The sequence below is a fragment of the Haliotis rufescens genome, unplaced genomic scaffold (genome assembly GCF_023055435.1).
Source record: "Haliotis rufescens isolate VD_foot unplaced genomic scaffold, xgHalRufe1.0.p SCAF_7, whole genome shotgun sequence".
Classification (NCBI taxonomy): domain Eukaryota; kingdom Metazoa; phylum Mollusca; class Gastropoda; order Lepetellida; family Haliotidae; genus Haliotis; species Haliotis rufescens.
The window spans coordinates 46,823,998-46,842,423 of record NW_025964361.1 but is presented as its reverse complement, the minus strand read 5'-3'; the positions used below and the strand labels follow the sequence as shown (position 1 = coordinate 46,842,423).

Genomic DNA, 18,426 nt, shown 5'->3' with positions numbered 1-18,426 from the left:
CTCTCTCCTGTCTCTGTACACAGTCCATCACTCACCCCTCTCTCCTGTCTCTCCACAAAGTCCATCACTCACTCCTCTCTCCTGTCTCTCCCACAGAGTTCCGTAACCTTCACATGCACCTGAAGGAGTCGAGGGAGAGCCTCCACGCACCCCCTAGCAGCAGCCCCCTCGGCAGCCCCCAGGCCTCCCCCACGGGTCACCGGAAACGTCTTGTGGACACCCAAGAGGAAATCAACATCACTGAGCTGGTGGACACACTGTCCCAAACTGAGAACCTGCAGGAGCAAGCTGACATCATACACTACCTGTACATACAGAAGTGAGTACACGCTTGCCTCTTACATCACTAGTGTTTTATCCCTTGTTTCACCAGGTTCTTATACTGGAGAATGAAGGATGTTGAAGAGTTTGTGTGAGGTGGAGGTGAGGTGAAATGGGGTTTACCGTTGTGTCCAAGATTATTGCACTTATAGCTACGTGAATGCATATGTGTGTGTGGCTGCTTGTACTAGTCCTGACTGATGCCGATTTATAGTGCTAGCACACTGAGATACCATGACACAGTTTAACATGAATACCCCACTCAGACACAGTATACTGACTTCGAGCTGACCAGTCCTTGTTTTAGCCCCTTAATGCTGGGCGCCAGACAGGGTAACAACAAGTACCATCTTTTAACGTCTTTTGGTATGGCACATCCGGGATCAAACCCCAGACTCTCTGCTTTCTGAAAGAACGCTCTACCACTAGATTACAGAGGTGGTCAAAGAATTGGGGACTTTGCTAACACTGTGGCATCATACACCAATATTGTGACATTATTCTCCGATGTAGTGGGTTATGCTATCAACCACTGCTTTGTCTGCCCAGCTGTCTGTTGCCCAGGTTACGGGCAAATCATCACTATGGGGACACTTTGTCATGTCGTTGTAAGTACTAATGCTTGTTTACAGAGGCCCTGACTATGATACCAAGATCGGCGAGGACACATGCACTGTCAAGCAGCTGCTTACAGAGTTGTATGAGAAGGTGAGACACAGTCTTATATGACCTGTTGATAGATTATGGACCCGTCATTAATTACCTGATTACAAGTAGCTCGAAGTTGCTGAACTGATGTCAGATGTGACCTGTAGGTAGGACGTTGCTGACCTGATGTCAGATGTGAACTGTGGGTAGGACGTTGCTGACCTGATGTCAGATGTGACCTGTAGGTGGGACGTTGCTGACCTGATGTCAGATGTGACCTGTAGGTAGGACGTTGCTGACCTGATGTCAGATGTGACCTGCAGGTAGGACGTTGCTGACCTGATGTCAGATGTGACCTGTAGGTAGGACGTTGCTGATCTGATGTCAGATGTGACCTGTAGGTGGGATGTTGCTGATCTGATGTCAGATGTGACCTGTAGGTGGGACGTTGCTGACCTGATGTCAGATGTGACCTGTAGGTAGGACGTTGCTGACCTGATGTCAGATGTGACCTGCAGGTAGGACGTTGCTGACCTGATGTCAGATGTGACCTGTAGGTAGGACGTTGCTGATCTGATGTCAGATGTGACCTGTAGGTAGGACGTTGCTGACCTGATGTCAGATGTGACCTGTAGGTAGGACGTTGTTGACCTGATGTCAGATGTGACCTGTAGGTAGGACGTTGCTGACCTGATGTCAGATGTGACCTGTAGGTAGGACGTTGCTGACCTGATGTCAGATGTGACCTGTAGGTGGGATGTTGCTGATCTGATGTCAGATGTGACCTGTAGGTAGGACGTTGCTGACCTGATGTCAGATGTGACCTGTAGGTAGGACGTTGCTGACCTGATGTCTGTGTTGTCAGGCGGGACACTGGAAGCAGTGGTGGCTGGTCCGACACACAGCTGGGATGCTGAGGAAGAGAGTGGAGGACTTGGCCCTGGTAAGGTTAAACATCATCATCTCTAGATAGGGCAGGCCTCACACGGAACATCATTGCACTTTATGGTGAAGTCCGAGATTAAATAAAGCCATAAATTTGTTTGTTGTTTAACCCTGCACTCAGCAAGATTCCAGCTATATGACAGCAATCTGCAATTATCGAGTTTAGACCAGACATTGACATCATAAGCTCCTATGTTTGCAGTTCGGATATGATGACATGCATCAGCAAGCCTGATCACCCGATCCCGTTCGTCGTCTCTTACGACAAGTATAGTTGCCTCTTACAGTCAAGGGTTGCTAAAGACCTTTTCTCTACTTGGAACTTCATGTGTCTAAAGACCTTAGTAATGTTGACTGTTGACAGATGGTTGTTTGCACCATTTGATATTGGTGGGATTCCAAATCCTTTCTCTCTCAGAGTGTGTGGGTTCTAAGTATGCCTGGCTATAACTGATGTCTGAACTGTAAGTTGCTCCCAAGCTATGATAATAATTTAAGGAAAGGTGTTTCAGATTATTAATGACTACAACCACTGGAAAATAACTGTTAAGTCATATACATGTGTGATTTTCCATAAGTGTTGAATGAAGGCTTGCCTTAGAGACCAAAATGTGGTATTTCTTCCTTTGAATATTAATGAATGACACAGTGATCTACCCCTCTGTCCAGGCTGCCACAGACTTGTTGGTGAGACAGAAACAGCTGTCCGTGGGCATGCCCCCCGACAGGGAGAAGATCATCACCAGGTAGGTGACTAGACACAGGTGTGACATCACCAGGTAGGTCTGACTAGAAACAGGTGTGACATCACCAGGTAGGTGTGACTAGAAACAGGTGTAACCTCACCAGGTAGGTCTGACTAGAAACAGGTGTGACATCACCAGGTAGGTCTGACTAGAAACAGGTGGGACATCACCAGGTAGGTCCTACTAGAAACAGGTGTGACATCACCAGGTAGGTCTGACTAGAAACAGGTGTGACATCACCAGGTAGGTCTGACTAGAAACAGGTGTGACATCACCAGGTAGGTCTGACTAGAAACAGGTGTGATATCACCAGATAGGCCTGACTAGAAACAGGTGTGACATCACCAGGTTGGTGTGACTAGAAACAGGTGTAACATCGCCAGGTAGGTCTGACTAGAAACAGGTGTGACATCACCAGGTAGGTCTGACAGGAAACAGGAGTTGACATCAGCAGGTAGGTCTGGCTAGAAACAGGTGTAACCTCACCAGGTAAGTTTGAGTGGGAGGTGCTAAGTGATAAGCACTTCTACAAATTTGATTAAAACTACAGTTGAACCATAATCATTTTAAGCATGGATGGCATTCTTTGCAGACATCTATTCCATCTGTAAATGAGTTGATACCTTCAAACAAGTAGAATGGGTTATTGCTACAATGAATATGGTAATCACAATCGGAATGTCTGTTTCAGTCCACTTCCCCCAGAGGAGCTGGCCTCCATCATATTTGATGCCTGTGGAGAGGACACCAGCACTGCTTCACTTACTCAGGTGAGAGACTAGAGCATTACCAACAAGCAAAGTGAGTGGGTATGGTTTTACGCCGCTTTTAGCAATATTCCAGCAATATTATGGCTGGGGACACCAGAAATGGGCTTCACACATTGTACCCTTTTTCGAATCGAACCCGGGTCTCCGGCATTACAAGTGAACGCTTTAACCACTAGGCTACCCCACCACACCACCAACAAGCTAAGAGGTATCACTGAGTATCTTCCCGAATGAATGTTATGAGCCCTGAGGCTTTGCATTTTGGCACGTGAGGGACATTTGGTGTTTCCAAATTTCGAGTTAGTTGTTCTATAAATTACTGACTGTCAGTTTATGAAAAAAATAAAAATAAAAACAGCCCGACAATTAATTTCACTGAAGTCAGCCTATAGTGCAGATGACATACTTTCAATTTGTGATGTCACAACCAATGGATGTCATATCGTATTGTGTTTTTCAGTGAGTGAGTGAGGTTTTATGTGGCCGTATCAATATTCCAATATCAAAACTCCCTTTAACCCTTTAACATAGACATACAGCAGTCTTAGTGCTTAGATTGCTTTGTGCAAGCAGGCCCAGACCTGATCTCCATCCTCCATGTCCCTGAAGATGATGTTGCTGGAATAGTTCTAATTGATGATTCGATTCCCGACATGGGTACAATGTGTGAAGCCCATTTCTGGTGTCCCCCGCCGTGATATTGCTGGAATATTGCTAAAAGCGGCGTAAAACCGTACTCACTCACTCACTCTAATTGTTGATTGCGTCCCTTAGGCACGCCAGAAACCTATGATTGTGGGTTCGAATCCCGGTTCGCCCCGATTATGTTTCTAGGTTTGTCAGCACCATACCCGTGCTCATGGGTTTCACCGAAGTGGTAAACGTCCGAGACCTGCATCACTTCAGGCTTTCCTCCCACATTAAGCTGACACATCGTGATATGACTGGAATACTGTTAAAAGCGGCGTTAAACCAAACTCACTCACTCACTCTAATTGTTGAGTTAACCTCACTCACCCCTTCTGTTCAGTGACCTTGACTTTGATAAGCTGTCCTAGTATTTCATAAGAAACACTGTTTGTACAGAAACAAATGTTCCTCCAAGATACAAATACAGTTTGTGAACGGTAAGCTGTGGACCCATTAGCTCTATTTGTAAGGTGATACACATTGATGCCGTTTGACAGTCTATGATTAAGGACAGGTAATATGCAGAAATTCTCTCAATTTTTGTGTACATGTACTTTCAAGTAGATCTATGGCAATTGAAATATGAAATAAGTATGGTTGCCATGTTTGTTTTAAAGTGAAATGTTAGAAAATGTTTTGAAAATGTCCACAATTCATGTTTCCAGTGTTTAATTTTCAGGAGCTGCTAATCTATCTGGCAATGTTTATCAGGACAGAGCCAAAACTGCTCCACGAGATGCTGCGTCTTCGTGTCGGCCTCATCATACAGGTGATGGCCATGGAACTGTCTCGAACACTTCAGTGTACAGGTCGGTCACATTACATCACATCATGTTCTGCACCGTCAAGGGCGGTCACAATATATTACAGCTAGTTTTGCACCAATTCAAACACTTGCTGAGAAAAATTGTCCCCCATCACCCCATGCTTGTCTGTCTGTGGGGATTCCTGGGCAGAATAAGTCACCATCACCCTATGCTTGTCTGTTTGTGGGGAGTCCTGGGCAGAATAGGCCTCCATCACCCCATGCTTGTCTGTCTGGGGGAGTCCTTGGCAGAATAGGCCCCCATCACCCCATGCTTGTCTGTCTGAGGGAGTCCTTGGCAGAATAGGCCCCCATCACCCCATGCTTGTCTGTCTGGGGGAGTCCTTGGCAGAATAGGCCCCCATCACCCCATGCTTGTCTGTCTGGGGGAGTCCTTGGAAGAATAGGCCCCCATCACCCCATGCTTGTCTGTCTGGGGGAGTCCTTAGGAGAATTGGCCCCCATCACCCCATGCTTGTCTGTCTGGGGGAGTCCTTGGCAGAATAGGCCCCCATCACCCCATGCTTGTCTGTTTTGGGGAGTCCTTGGCAGAATAGGCCCCCATCACCCAATGCTTGTCTGTCTGTTGGGATTCCTGGTCAGAATAGGCCCCCATCACCCCATGCTTGAGAACTGACTAGAATGAGGATCAAATGGTTACAGTGTGTGATCTGGCTGTTACTTACCATAGTGCCCAGATGGATTACTAGACTGTTTACAACCAACACTCAGATAACTTGTCATGAAGTCAGGATCAGCAGACCTGATGAACTAACAAAGAACTGACTATTTATTCTGCTATTGATTTCCAGGGGCCACGTGTGAAACCAAGGACTGTGGGTTTGAATCCTAGATTTGCGCTTATTATATTTCTTTGGTTGTCAGAACCATACCCTTAAAGCTTACTCGTGGATATCACCAAAATGGAAAACATACAAGGGCTGGTCAAAAAGTTCTGAGCCTAACAAACAAAACCAACAATTGTGAAAGTTTAACGTTTCAACATTATCTCCCTGCTTTTCAATACACTTCTCATATAGATAGTGAAGCTTTTCAATTCCAGCCAGGAAGAAGTTTTCCGAAGCCAACCTGAAATCCATTCACGGCAGAGTTGAGGTCATCGCTAGGGCACTTATCCCCATACACTTATGACATTCGGTCATGAATTTCTTGGGGAGTACTTTTCTCTAAAGTAAAAAACTTGATGACTGCCCTGTACTCGTTCTTTGCCATTTCTGTGTCCATCTGGACCCCTATCACGTTTAACTTGCTGTCACCAATATACAAACGGCCTCAACAGACCAAATACACTTGCAATGGACTCAAACAATGTACTACATTGACTGGTTCACTTTGTTATGGCCCATGGTTGAAAGTTAGTCAATCTTAGAACTTTCTGACCGTATAAGATCACTCCAGGGTTTCCTCCAACATCAAACTGACACACTGTGATAAAACTGAACTACCGTTGAAAGCAGTTTTGAGCCAAACTCACTGAACTATCACCTAGGCTAGATATGCATCCAGAAGCATTGTCCGAAATGCCAGAGTTCCTCCACCATTGTCTTGTGTGTCGTGTTTACAAGTAGTACTTACTGGTATCTATGTATTGTACTGTTGCAGGGGAAGAGGCCTCAGACTATCTGTTGAATCTCAGTCCCTTTGAGATGAAAACTCTACTGCATCACATTCTCAGTGGCAAGGAGTTTGTCATCAGCAAAGGTAGGTAACTCTTCATCCTTCTATATGAAAATGGTGAAGGTGCAAATAGGCCTTCTTGTGCCCTTTAATCCAAACAACTACAGCTACAAAGTGGAAAACGTTTAGATAACAGTGGAATATTAATTCCAGTTTTAAAAATACATATTTATGCATAAAAATATTTCATTAGATTCAATTTGTATGCTATGACTGTGGCCTTTTATGTAGAAATTTATTAGATTTCTTCACGTAAGAATTTATTGTACGATTATCAGTATGCCAACATTGTACATGTATTATTACTCTCAAGTACAGTAAATATTATACTTGAACAAATACTTATGGATGTGTATTTACCATGTTAAGGTCAAGGACAAAGTATGATAGGGCTTCTTTAGCCTACCAGAAATGTAAATGTTCCGGTTTAGCTTTAAATATATTTTTCGTCCTGTTTGTCCAGACTTTATCTACCTCTCCCAAGAAATAGGAAACTCTTGTTTATGTTCAATTAGACAAACGCTTCCTGAAAACACCTAAACTCACCCTTTTGAACCATAATAACCTTACTTAGTCATGTAGACTTTTTGAAAGGCCCATACATCCAAGTGTTGAAATGAAGAAAACTTCATATTTCTACTGAACAAAAAAGTCAGGGATCATGAATTACTTTTAGGGGTATGTTTAGGAAATTGTGAGCTCGGTTTTCACTACAAAACAATATCCCCAAAACTATTCGTAATCCTTGACTTTTTACATATTTGAACACATCTGATAACTTTCATAGTGACTTACAAAGGTTTTTCTCATTTCTTGAGTTTGCATATCCAGTGGTCTAAAAGGGTCTCTTATACGTTGTCCTTTTCTGATTTGCTTTTTTATTGAATGTTCTGCAGAACATATAATATATATTGTGTTGTATATGTTCATGACACCTTGATGTTGGCCTTTTCATCATTAGCTTGTGATGACTCCATTATTACTCTAACTCACTGTGTTGTAACACATTTAGGTTTGATCAGTAACTGGACTTTGATCCCCGGCACGACAAACTAATTCTTATTTGATCCCCAGCATGAAGAACTCGTTCGTATTTCTCCTCATGAAGGTGCGGGCTAGAAATGGTCCTCAGCAACCCATGCTTGTTGTAAAAGGTGACGGGATCGGGTCGTGAGGCTCGCTGCTTGGTCGATGCATTTCATCTTAACCCAACTGCGTGGATTGATGCTCATGATATCAATCACTGGATTGTCTGGTCCAGAACCGATTATTTACAGACCGCCGTCATATAGCTGGGATATTGCTGACTGCAGTGTTAAGCAACAAACCAACAAACAATTCTTGTTTCAGCATCTGGCAAGATTCTCTTTGAACTTAGATATAGCAAACACGTAGGTTTTTGTTCATCTTTTTTTTCTTGCGGTCAAGGTACACTCCAAGGGTGGTCTTCATAATCTCTGACAGCATTTCAGTGGATTCTAGGTCTTGAGCAATCTCATTAAAATAGATCTTAGTTCTCGCTACAACTAAACAAAGATCTGAGGACATCCCATTACGGGTCACGTCAGAACGACCTTTCATCCAACTAATCTGAGCGTTGCTTACCAGATCATGAAAGTGACAATCGGAATGTGATTTGGACCTCGAAAACTTTAACAAGGGGTATTCCGAACGATAGTTACAGGCTTAACGATTGAATCCATACAATCTAGACCAGCTATTAACCATTCAAGAATGTTCTTTTGTTCAGGTTTCAAATTTTTAATCGAGAATTTGTCAAAATATGTTTCGAAGCGTAGTTGCCAATTTAAAATTAGTGCCGTAAAGCTGCCTTCTGTTTGGCTCATGTCAACTTCTTGCCAGTCATTCCATTGGTCAGTCAAAGTTTGCGCAAGGCCGATCTGACGTGACCCTTAATGGGGTGTTCTCAGATCTCTGTTTACCAGTAGCGAGAACTGAGATCTGATTTTAATGAGGTTGGGTCTTGATCTTCTTAAGTATCATTTTGGACTATTTATTTCTCTAATTGGTTTCAAAATGGTAATACTGTCACCTAGTAACTTAATTTTTTGGAAAGGTTTAATAATGAATCAGGAAAGTGAGAACTTGTATGAATATTGGAATTTGAAATAAGAAACACTCTGAATGAAGGCGAGATTATGATGACGATGCTGGCTAACTGTGGCTGCCGCTGATCGAACTGCACAAGCATATTTTGCTATATTAATGCTCCTCTGCCGTAAGGAAAATAGGGTTGGGGTGAGGTGGGACAAGTTTTACTAGATTGATAAATTTATTCAATATATGTAAAATTTAAAAAGAAAATTTAATTGACTTCCGCGTTTATGTTAAATATTGACTTTTTTATTGACATGACACTGATTTCACTAATATTGCTCAGATAATTGGGGATGTTTGATCAAAAGAGGAATCGTTTTCAAATTTAGTACAAAGAATTTTTGAAATACTACTGTATATGTAATGTTTCATTAACAATAAATAAAACACATTGTTTGGGTGCCTATTTGAAACCTGCATCAAGTTGTCCTTAGAAAAGAAAATTAGAAATGAAATGGGTATTTTTAAAGTCCCTTTATCATCACTTGGCTTCAGTTAACTCAGAGTTTAAACTCACCATTTCTTTTGCATCTGTGTTGTGTGCATGATGCACTCCAGTCTACATCACTGCTAGACTTACTACCACGTTCCTTTTTCACTTCTACAATGGCACAGCTATCACATTTTTTTAACATTTTCTTGCAGAATATAAATATAAAGTTCCATGGCACTAACATTAATATTAAAATATTTTTCTTTCAAAAAGGTTCTCAAAACCATTTTTCCTCATCACATTATAATAAAATGCAGCTATGATTCACGAAATATTGTGTGTCTGTCTATCAGTGGTTGGCCGGAGCGTTGGTTGCCACCTGGCTACTAACTTCCATTGTCTAACCTGGTGTTGTGCATTGTGCTTGTGTTTTCTCTCAGTCCTCCACGACCATGAAGACGAGAAACGACTCACCGTCAAATCTAAACAAACACGAGAGGAAACAAAGTCATTTGCTCGTCTCAGTCAAAAAAAGGTTACAGTATACATCTTAAAACCGACTCTGTGTCTCCATCTCATCATCGACATGTATATCAAGTGTATATCAAGTATGTGTACACACCTGTGCTGAGTGCTCACATCTAGGTTACAGGATGCAATATATCGATATACTCACAGCTTGAACCAAATCATTGTCCTAGCTTATCCCAGTGTCAGCTTGTATATCAACATGATCAAGTATATGCACGGCAATCTGTGTGCTGATTGCTCACATGTAGGTTACAGTATGCAATATATCGATATACTCACAGCTTGAACCAATCCATGTCCTGGCTTATCTCAGTGTCAGCTTGTATATCAACATGATCAAGTATATGCACGGCCATCTGTGTGCTGATTGCTCACATGTAGGTTACAGTATGCAATATATCGATATACTCACAGCTTGAACCAAATCATTGTCCTAGCTTATCCCAGCGTCAGCTTGTATATCAACATGATCAAGTATATGCACGGCCATCTGTGTGCTGATTGCTCACATCTAGGTTACAGGATGCAATATATCGATATACTCACAGCTTGAACCAATCCATGTCCTGGCTTATCCCAGCGTCAGCTTGTATATCAACATGATCAAGTATATGCACGGCCATCTGTGTGCTGATTGCTCACATCTAGGTTACAGGATGCAATATATCGATATACTCACAGCTTGAACCAAATCATTGTCCTAGCTTATCCCAGTGTCAGCTTGTATATCAACATGATCAAGTATATGCACGGCCATCTGTGTGCTGATTGCTCACATGTAGGTTACAGTATGCAATATATCGATATACTCACAGCTTGAACCAATCCATGTCCTAGCTTATCCCAGTGTCAGCTTGTATATCAACATGATCAAGTATATGCACGGCAATCTGTGTGCTCAAAAGGTTACAGGATGCAATATATCGAAATCCATGTCCTATCTTACCTCATCATCAGCTTCTATATGAAGTGTATATTCAGCATATGCACATACCTGTGTTTGCCGTTCTAAATTTTATCTGAAAAAATGTAAGGTTGACTCATAGGAATGCATCATTTGGTTGTTAAATATTTGGAGCCTTTATCAAAGCCACACTTAGATCAGACCAAAAGCTTGAATCTGATTGGTGATTCTGATATATAGTGTTTATATAGGGCTTGATACTTCTCTGCTTTTGTACCCAACTGTTGGTTGCTTGGTGTGCAATACAAGCATGAATCACTAACAGAAGACATCTCTATAGTCCGAGGCTGGTTGTGGTGGGTGTATATATAAGAAACAGTTTGACAAGCTGTTTCCTAAATCAGGAATGATATATAGTATAACATATTGAATCAGTAATGCTACATGGTATAGTGAATCAATAATGACATATGTTACAGTAGTATATTGAATCAATAATGCTACATGGCATATTTGTATACTGAATCAATAATGATATATGCCATAGTGGTATATTGAATTATGAATGATATACAGAACAGTAGTATACTGATTCAATGTTGATATATGGTATAGTAGTATATTGAATCTATAATGCTATATGGTATATTGAATCAATCTTGTTGTATGCTGCGATCTATTTAATTAAAAAATGCTGTATGATGTAGTAAGGAAGATCATGTGATTCAGTCTTATGACATACATTGAATAATGCAACAAACTATAGCATAATGATCTATTGAATCAGAAATAAAGAATATCAGTGGCTGGAAAAATCGAAAATTGAGACATAATGTGCCTTAGTGGTCCTTCGTAACAAATGAATCATGGATGCACAAATGCTTTCAAGGCCTTGTCAATATGGCGACTTTAAGACTCTCCAGCATGCATTAGCTCCAACAGACTGCTTATGCTTCACTGCCTATGCTCCATGCTTACCCCTGCTTTTCACTGCTTGTGACCACGCTGTGCTTTAGTAGTTGGGTTTAGATGCCCGTTGTGTTCATCATCACTGCATGTAGTGGAAGTTGCTTGTAGCAAGAAAAATGTACAACTTTGTGGAAAACAACTTCTGGTTTATTTCACATAGCGAAGTTTTGATGTAGATTCTTACACTGATATCAAGCTGGAGTGATTCCTATTTGATATCGGTGTAAGAATCTACTTCGAAGTTGTTATCCATAAAGTTGCACGTTTTTCTTACTTGTTTTGCCAACCTCTAGAATGCCAATCAAAGAGTCCATGTAGCAGTTCATGTCACAGTCATGCTACTAGTAGTATGTCTTTGTGTCATCCCATAATTCTCTCATCTACAGTCATGTGACCAACACTTCCTGTTCCTTAGTTCTAGTGTAGTGTTTTGTGTTTAAAGTTTTGAATTTATGGTCCCAATTTTGCCTGTGCTGTTTGAGCATGAAGGAAATTGTAAAGAAACATTGAAAGAGGATACTAAAAGACCTGTTGCAGCAACTGGAAACGTCTCACAGTGATAATAACTTGGAAGAGCAACCCTGACTGTTTAACCACACCAGTGTGTAGGAAACGATTGTCTGTGCTGGTTTTATAACTGATCAGTCGGTGATCATCTAACATCTATTTCGGACCTGTAAGCTTAGCTGATAACTAGCCCCTAAGGGTATTCTATACTACTAAACACAAGTTAAGGATAACCCAATTCTGTCAAGTTACTATAGTTAATCGGTCATGCCAGACTGTGAAAACCGATTCTTTTCCATGTTTTAACGTAATTGCCGGTAGATTGGGAGAACACTTGTGAACAGCTGATTGCTTTTTCCGGTTTATTTTATGAGACAATACACACAGTAATCTTTATCCCTGCATATAAAACAATTCCTAGATGCAATCGAATAGGTAAATCATCATCTCTAGTGATGTTTAGTTGCAAATTTTCTCATTTTCATTGACAAAGTTTTTTATAGCCTTTTTCATTACAAAGTAGTTTTTTTGACCAACAGAAAAAGAGTTTGATGAAAGCGTAACCCATACATAAGCCGACCCTTTTCTACAGAATCTTTGTTCTGGTCCTCAATATTCGGCTTATCTATGTGATATACGGTAGTTGCTGCGTGAGTGTAGCTTGGCAGTTGTAGCATGCGGGGGATCAGAGTGCCACTAACACTAGCACTGTAGGTGGTGTGGACACAGGTTGTGTGTGGCTACATGTGTACTGATGGCAAGGTGTTGTCACTCAGGTAGCTCTAGATGGAATGTGGGGGCACAGATTGTACAGATGAGCAGGAAAAAGTCATCGGTGAGTTCAGTAATTGACAGATAATGTTCATTTGCTACACCTCCAGGTATTTCTTGTATGTTGGGAATAAATAACGCTTTGATATGAATATATGATATATCGGTGTGAGATTTAGACCACGAGGAGCCCACATCTAGTAATATTCAGCTAGTAATAGACCATATGTTGCTATATTCTACTGAAACTGATGCTGAGAGTCAAATTTTGGATAAAAATTCAAAAGCTTTTGGCGAAGATAATGATGCTGACTAAACATCAAAAAGTATTAATTATTGTTCAGAGAGATGCAAACTTTAATAAATATGGTATCAGGCTGAAATGACTCAGTATTTTGAAAGCAGATATTGTAAATACTGCCTCCCTGTAGTGTGACAATGGAGCACAAGGGCTCAGTTTAAAACACCACTTTGGCTGTGCAGAGTTGCGCTCCTTAGCCGAGCCAGGATCTGATTAACTCTGCGTAGGACCAACAGTACTTTGGATATAAAGAGAGTTATTCTGAAATCAAACTGCCGAAATTATTACTCATCTGTCCCAGGGACCTTTGTGAGGATAATTTGTTGTCTTTATTTCATATTGTGGGTTTGGGGTAACTAACTTATATCAACCATAACTATCACAATCTATCCATGTTAATATATTCATGTATGTTTTTGGTGTATGTTTTTATTCAGTATATTTAATAAGTGTCTGACAAGTCTGTTTGATTGGTAATTGCGAGAGTGAAATTCATGGAAAGTTAATGTCTATGCTATTCTGATTTTCACAATGAAATTGTTTAAATATGCATTGACTGCGATTTGTGGTTCATCATATATCTTCTATTGCATTAACAAGTTAACATACCATTTATTATATTGTTGATTCCCCAGAAATAATAGCTGTTATCTGACAACTCTTCCATTACGGTTTGAGTTAATAAAGAACTTGAACTTGAACTTGAACTTGAACCAAGTTTATGAAACAAAATACTAGTATAAAATAACGCCAATGTTTGTGTATACCAAACAGTTAAGTTTTACAGATCCTGTATACAGTAATGTTTCCATATAATGATGTCATGGACAATGAGTTGATCTGTTTTGTGTCATGGAACCTGTTTGTGATGACAGATTGTCAGCCAGAGTGATCTCCCCTTGATAAGCACCGCAGAGGAAGATGCAGATGACAGTTCCTCTGACCGACAGGGCCAATGGATGAGGCGTAGACGACTGGATGGGTCACTCAACCGTGTCCCTCTAGAGTTCTATCCTAGGCTGTGGACAGTGCTAGAGAGGGTAAGTCTGCAAATAAAAATGTTTGACATTTGATGAGTCAATAATTTCTAGCGTTTGCTGCCATTGTTTTGGGATAATTATCTTCAGCCATGAGTGGGCTACGGATCACCCAGTTGTCGAGTTGCCATCAAATTATAGTGTTAACACTATTTTACTCTTCCTGGTCATCTTGACAAGGGCACCAGCATTCTGAATAACCACGGACTGTTCAGACAGGTTACAGGACTTTACATGAACTCAATGTTGACCATCTTCCCGAGGCAAGAGAGTTAACTGACTTTAAAAGTCCAGTTTCCACCCTTGCCGAACTAGGCTGGAATTCCTGGGCTCGATCGTAGCGCCACCAGTGGTTACTACGAGTTATGTCCCTTTTAAACCTCTCCTATGGACCAATCAGATTCCTACTCTCGTATCACAGGCATTTGATTCAAACAAATTGGCGGCACCCAGTCAAGATGATAATCAAGATCTATATTGTGATTAAACGGGTCCTACATCGCAAAGTGCATCAAATCACGTGAGCACCTTGATTAAAATCGTGAAAAGATTTGGAAATATCTGTTGACAACGAGTTGGCGGTGCACATGCTTTGCAAATCCTGCAATTGACCGAAATCAGCACGACAGTTTACAAACCGGATTTCGATTTCGTTGCGCGATTTTGATTGGACTATCTATAGACTCGTTAGCCCAGCCAAAATGTAACTCCATAATACCAGCCTAGTTCAGCAAGGGTGGAAACTGGACTTTTATAGTCAGTTAACTCCCTTGCCTTGGGAAGATGAATGTTGACAGGCCCAATGTATGCATTTTCAAGTCGGCAGCTTTGATGACATCACATCTCTCATAATAACGTGACAAATCATTATCAAAATGGCTGATCGAAAATAGGTGTCATTTGAAAATAGGTCTAAAAATGTCTCAAATCTGCATCACTCAGGCTTTTTGCTATTCTGCGGACCTGCTGTGATATAGGTGAAATAGTTTCAAGCGGCGATATACTGAACTCACTCACTCACTCACTGTCCAGCCTTGAAACGAACATGTTGCCAACAATAAACATTTACAAGTATTGTTTTTTAAATATTCGATATTTATGCAAAAATACCAAAGGTCATATTCAAGTGAACAATTTTAAGAAACAGGCAGGTTTTTAAGGAACTCAGGTATTAACCTAAAAATGACATCCTACCCTGTCCCCTGTTAAATAAAAAAGGGATAAATGTGCACATGTTGATGGATGTACGAATAAAATAGAACACTAACATGTATAAAGTGTGACGTCTTCTTTGAGATAGAACATTACATCCATAAGTGGTGGAATTATTTTTAAGAGTTTAATACTATTCAATTGTACATTGATGCAAAACTTTTAACAGTGAATGATTTCACTACGTTCTATGTTCGTCTGTAGTAGAGTGTCAATTTGGTAGGATAGTTAACAAGTGCATACAACGATAACATGCACACATACTTAGGAGCTCTCTAGGGGAGGGTCATAAAAAACAATGCACATATTGCTTTTAGTGCTTTTGCATTTTGGACATAGGAGGACAGTGGTGTAAGGGCAGGGTGATTATTCAGTGCAATAATGCCCCAAAGACCTCTGAACAATGCAGGGATGAGCATTTCCTGCAGGTCCGAGGAATTCAGCGGATTTTCACTATATCAAGGGCCACTGTAGTGATACATATATATATACAATATAAGAATAAGTCATAGTGGTTAAAGCGTTCGCTCGCCATGCCGAGGACCCGGGTTCGATTCCAGACATGGGTACACTGTGTGAAGCCCATTTCTGGTGTCCCCCGCCGTGATATTGCTGGAATATTGCTAAAAGCGGCGTAAAACCATACTCACTCACTCACTCACTGTTTTTAAAACACCATTTTACATATCCCTGACAATGTATGACATGTTAATTCCAAATATGTGTTGGAGAGAACAGAGTCTGTTAGTAAAACTTAGTCGAATACAGAGCCCAGGCAAGCTGACCCAAAAAGGGTAGAATTTGTATATAATTCTATATGTTTTGCAGGATGTGAATATTTCCTATGTAACACTTTTCCATGCTTTTAGTTCAGCTGTTCCACTCTTGGTCAGTTAGCCATAAAGGTTTGTGTTATGTGTCAATAAGTATTTTGTTATTTGCAGTGCCAGGGACTGTCCATCAATGGACATATGTTGCTTGGCAGCTTGACACAAGAGGTGAGCTTGTACCGTCTCCCCATGGAGATTCCAGGGAGAGGATATCCCTACTAATGCATGGTCAGACTGAGTATGAATAACACTGTATGAATTGGCCCATGGTGTATCACAGTGTCCTGATGTTGAGAGTGTTGCTCACGCTATCAGTCACTAGGTTGTGTGACCTGCCATGACTATATGAAGGCTGCTTTGATACTGGAAAATTGTGGACTGCATGTAAAACAATATCCAGTCATTGTTGTGTTCTCGAGTTCTGTACTGTTCCTGTAGCTCCGTGAAGACTCAAGTGTTCAAGTGTGGAGTATGTACTGACACATGAGGTTGGCATATCAGGACATCCCTTGATATAACCATCTGAAATATCTTTTTATTAACACACTAATCCGTGAAGATCCAGGGTACAACAGGTCTTCAGCAACCCATGCTTGCCATAAAAAGACACTATTCTTGTCGTAAGAGGCGACTAACAGGATTGGGTGGTCAGGCTCTCTGACTTGGTTGAGGCATGTCATCGTATCCCAATTGCATGGATCGATGCTCATGTTATCAATCACTGGATTGTCTGGTCCTGACTTGATTATTTACAGGCCGCTGCCATATGGCTGGAATATTGCTGAGTGCGGCGTTAAATAAGAAACAAAACAAACAAAAACAACTGTTCCCGCAAAAAGTGTCCCTTGGGGTTCTGGGTCAGGTGAAATTGGGTTTAACGTCGCGTTATTATTGCACTGGGTGTGTGTGTGTGGCTGCTTGTACTAGTCCAGACTGAAGCTTGTTTAATAGTGCTAGCCCACTGAGATACCATGCTGCTGTTTAACGTGGATACCCAACTCAACATAGTATACAACTAGACATGCACTCCTCGTTTAGCCCCTTAATGCCAAGCGCCCGGTAACAAGTACCATCTTTTAACGTCTTTGGTATGATGCGGCCGGGGATCGATCCACTGACCTTCTGCTCTCCGGGCAGACACTCTAGCCACTATAACAAGTAGGCAGTCTTCTGGGTTGAGTAGGTCCCCAGTCACTTGTGCTAAGGGGGGGGGCGGTGGGGTAGCCTTGTGGTTAAGTTCCCTGTCACGCTGAAGACCCGGGTTTGATTCCCGACATGGGTACAATGTGTGAAGCCTATTTCTGGTGTCCCCCACCGTGATATTGCTGGAATATTGCTAAAAGCGGCGTTAAACCAAACACACTCACTCACTCGTGCTAAGGGTAAGAGCTGACTAAAAGGCCATGACGAGTGCCATCCTTGATCATGCTTTCAGTCACTGGTTTGCCTGGTCCAGCCTTGATTACTTACAGGCTGGTGTGATATAGCTGTAAATATCACTGACTACTGCATCAGACAAGTTTCACTCCCAAGGTGTGCTGGGATAGTCTAGTGGTTGAAGTGTCGGCTCAGGTTCTCAGATTTAATGTGAAGCTTATAATTGGTCTCTGTTGTGATATGGCTGAAATAAGCAGAGTAAACCACGAATCACTCACTCACTCACTGGTCCCTCCCCAGATGACCCCGCGGGAGTTCAAGTTTGCTCTGCAGGTGGAGAAGGTGTTGAACCTGATCCCGCAGCCTGAGTATCGCCAGCTGATGGTGGAGGCGCTCATGGTCCTCATCCTGCTGGTGGAGAATGATGGACACCACATCAACATGAAGTATGTCATTGAGGTGCACAAGCTTGTGGAGGATGCCAATAGACTCTTCATCAAAGATCAGGTAAGACTACCAGCTTCTTTAGATAGGTGATGGATCAAGTGAGGCAAATATGTCATTGATGGGGACAATCTTGGGGAGGATGCCCAGATATTATTCATCAAGGATCAGGTAAGACTACCAGCCTCTTTAGAAAGGTGATGGCTCAAGTGAGGCAAGTCTTTGTCATCAAGGTCGACAAGCTTGTGGATGATGCCAGTAGACGCTTCATCAAAGATCAGGTAAGACTACCAGCTTCTTTGTCATCAAGGCCGACAAGCTTGTGGATGTTGCCAGTAGACGCTTCATCAAGGATCAGGTAAGACTACC

General features: G+C 41.6%; 1 protein-coding gene across 17 annotated transcripts in view; it reads left to right on the top strand.

The window, feature by feature from the left end:
* Positions 1–18,426, top strand: part of LOC124143677 (probable phosphorylase b kinase regulatory subunit alpha) — a 91,392-nt gene that overhangs the window by 68,633 nt on the left and 4,333 nt on the right. For 11 of the 17 annotated variants that reach the window (XM_048387647.1, XM_046512712.2, XM_048387646.1 and 8 more), the window contains 11 exons: positions 97–319; positions 954–1,029; positions 1,835–1,912; positions 2,584–2,660; positions 3,352–3,430; positions 4,800–4,929; positions 6,549–6,647; positions 9,615–9,709; positions 14,033–14,197; positions 16,351–16,404; positions 17,914–18,120. In XM_048387647.1, coding sequence (XP_048243604.1) covers positions 97–319; positions 954–1,029; positions 1,835–1,912; positions 2,584–2,660; positions 3,352–3,430; positions 4,800–4,929; positions 6,549–6,647; positions 9,615–9,709; positions 14,033–14,197; positions 16,351–16,404; positions 17,914–18,120 — 1,283 coding nt within the window. Of the gene's footprint in view, positions 1–96; positions 320–953; positions 1,030–1,834; positions 1,913–2,583; positions 2,661–3,351; positions 3,431–4,799; positions 4,930–6,548; positions 6,648–7,973; positions 8,015–9,614; positions 9,710–12,861; positions 12,921–14,032; positions 14,198–16,350; positions 16,405–17,913; positions 18,121–18,426 lie in introns of those variants that run through there. The other 6 variants (XR_007218986.1, XM_046512708.2, XM_046512711.2 and 3 more) reach the window with 6 other exon arrangements.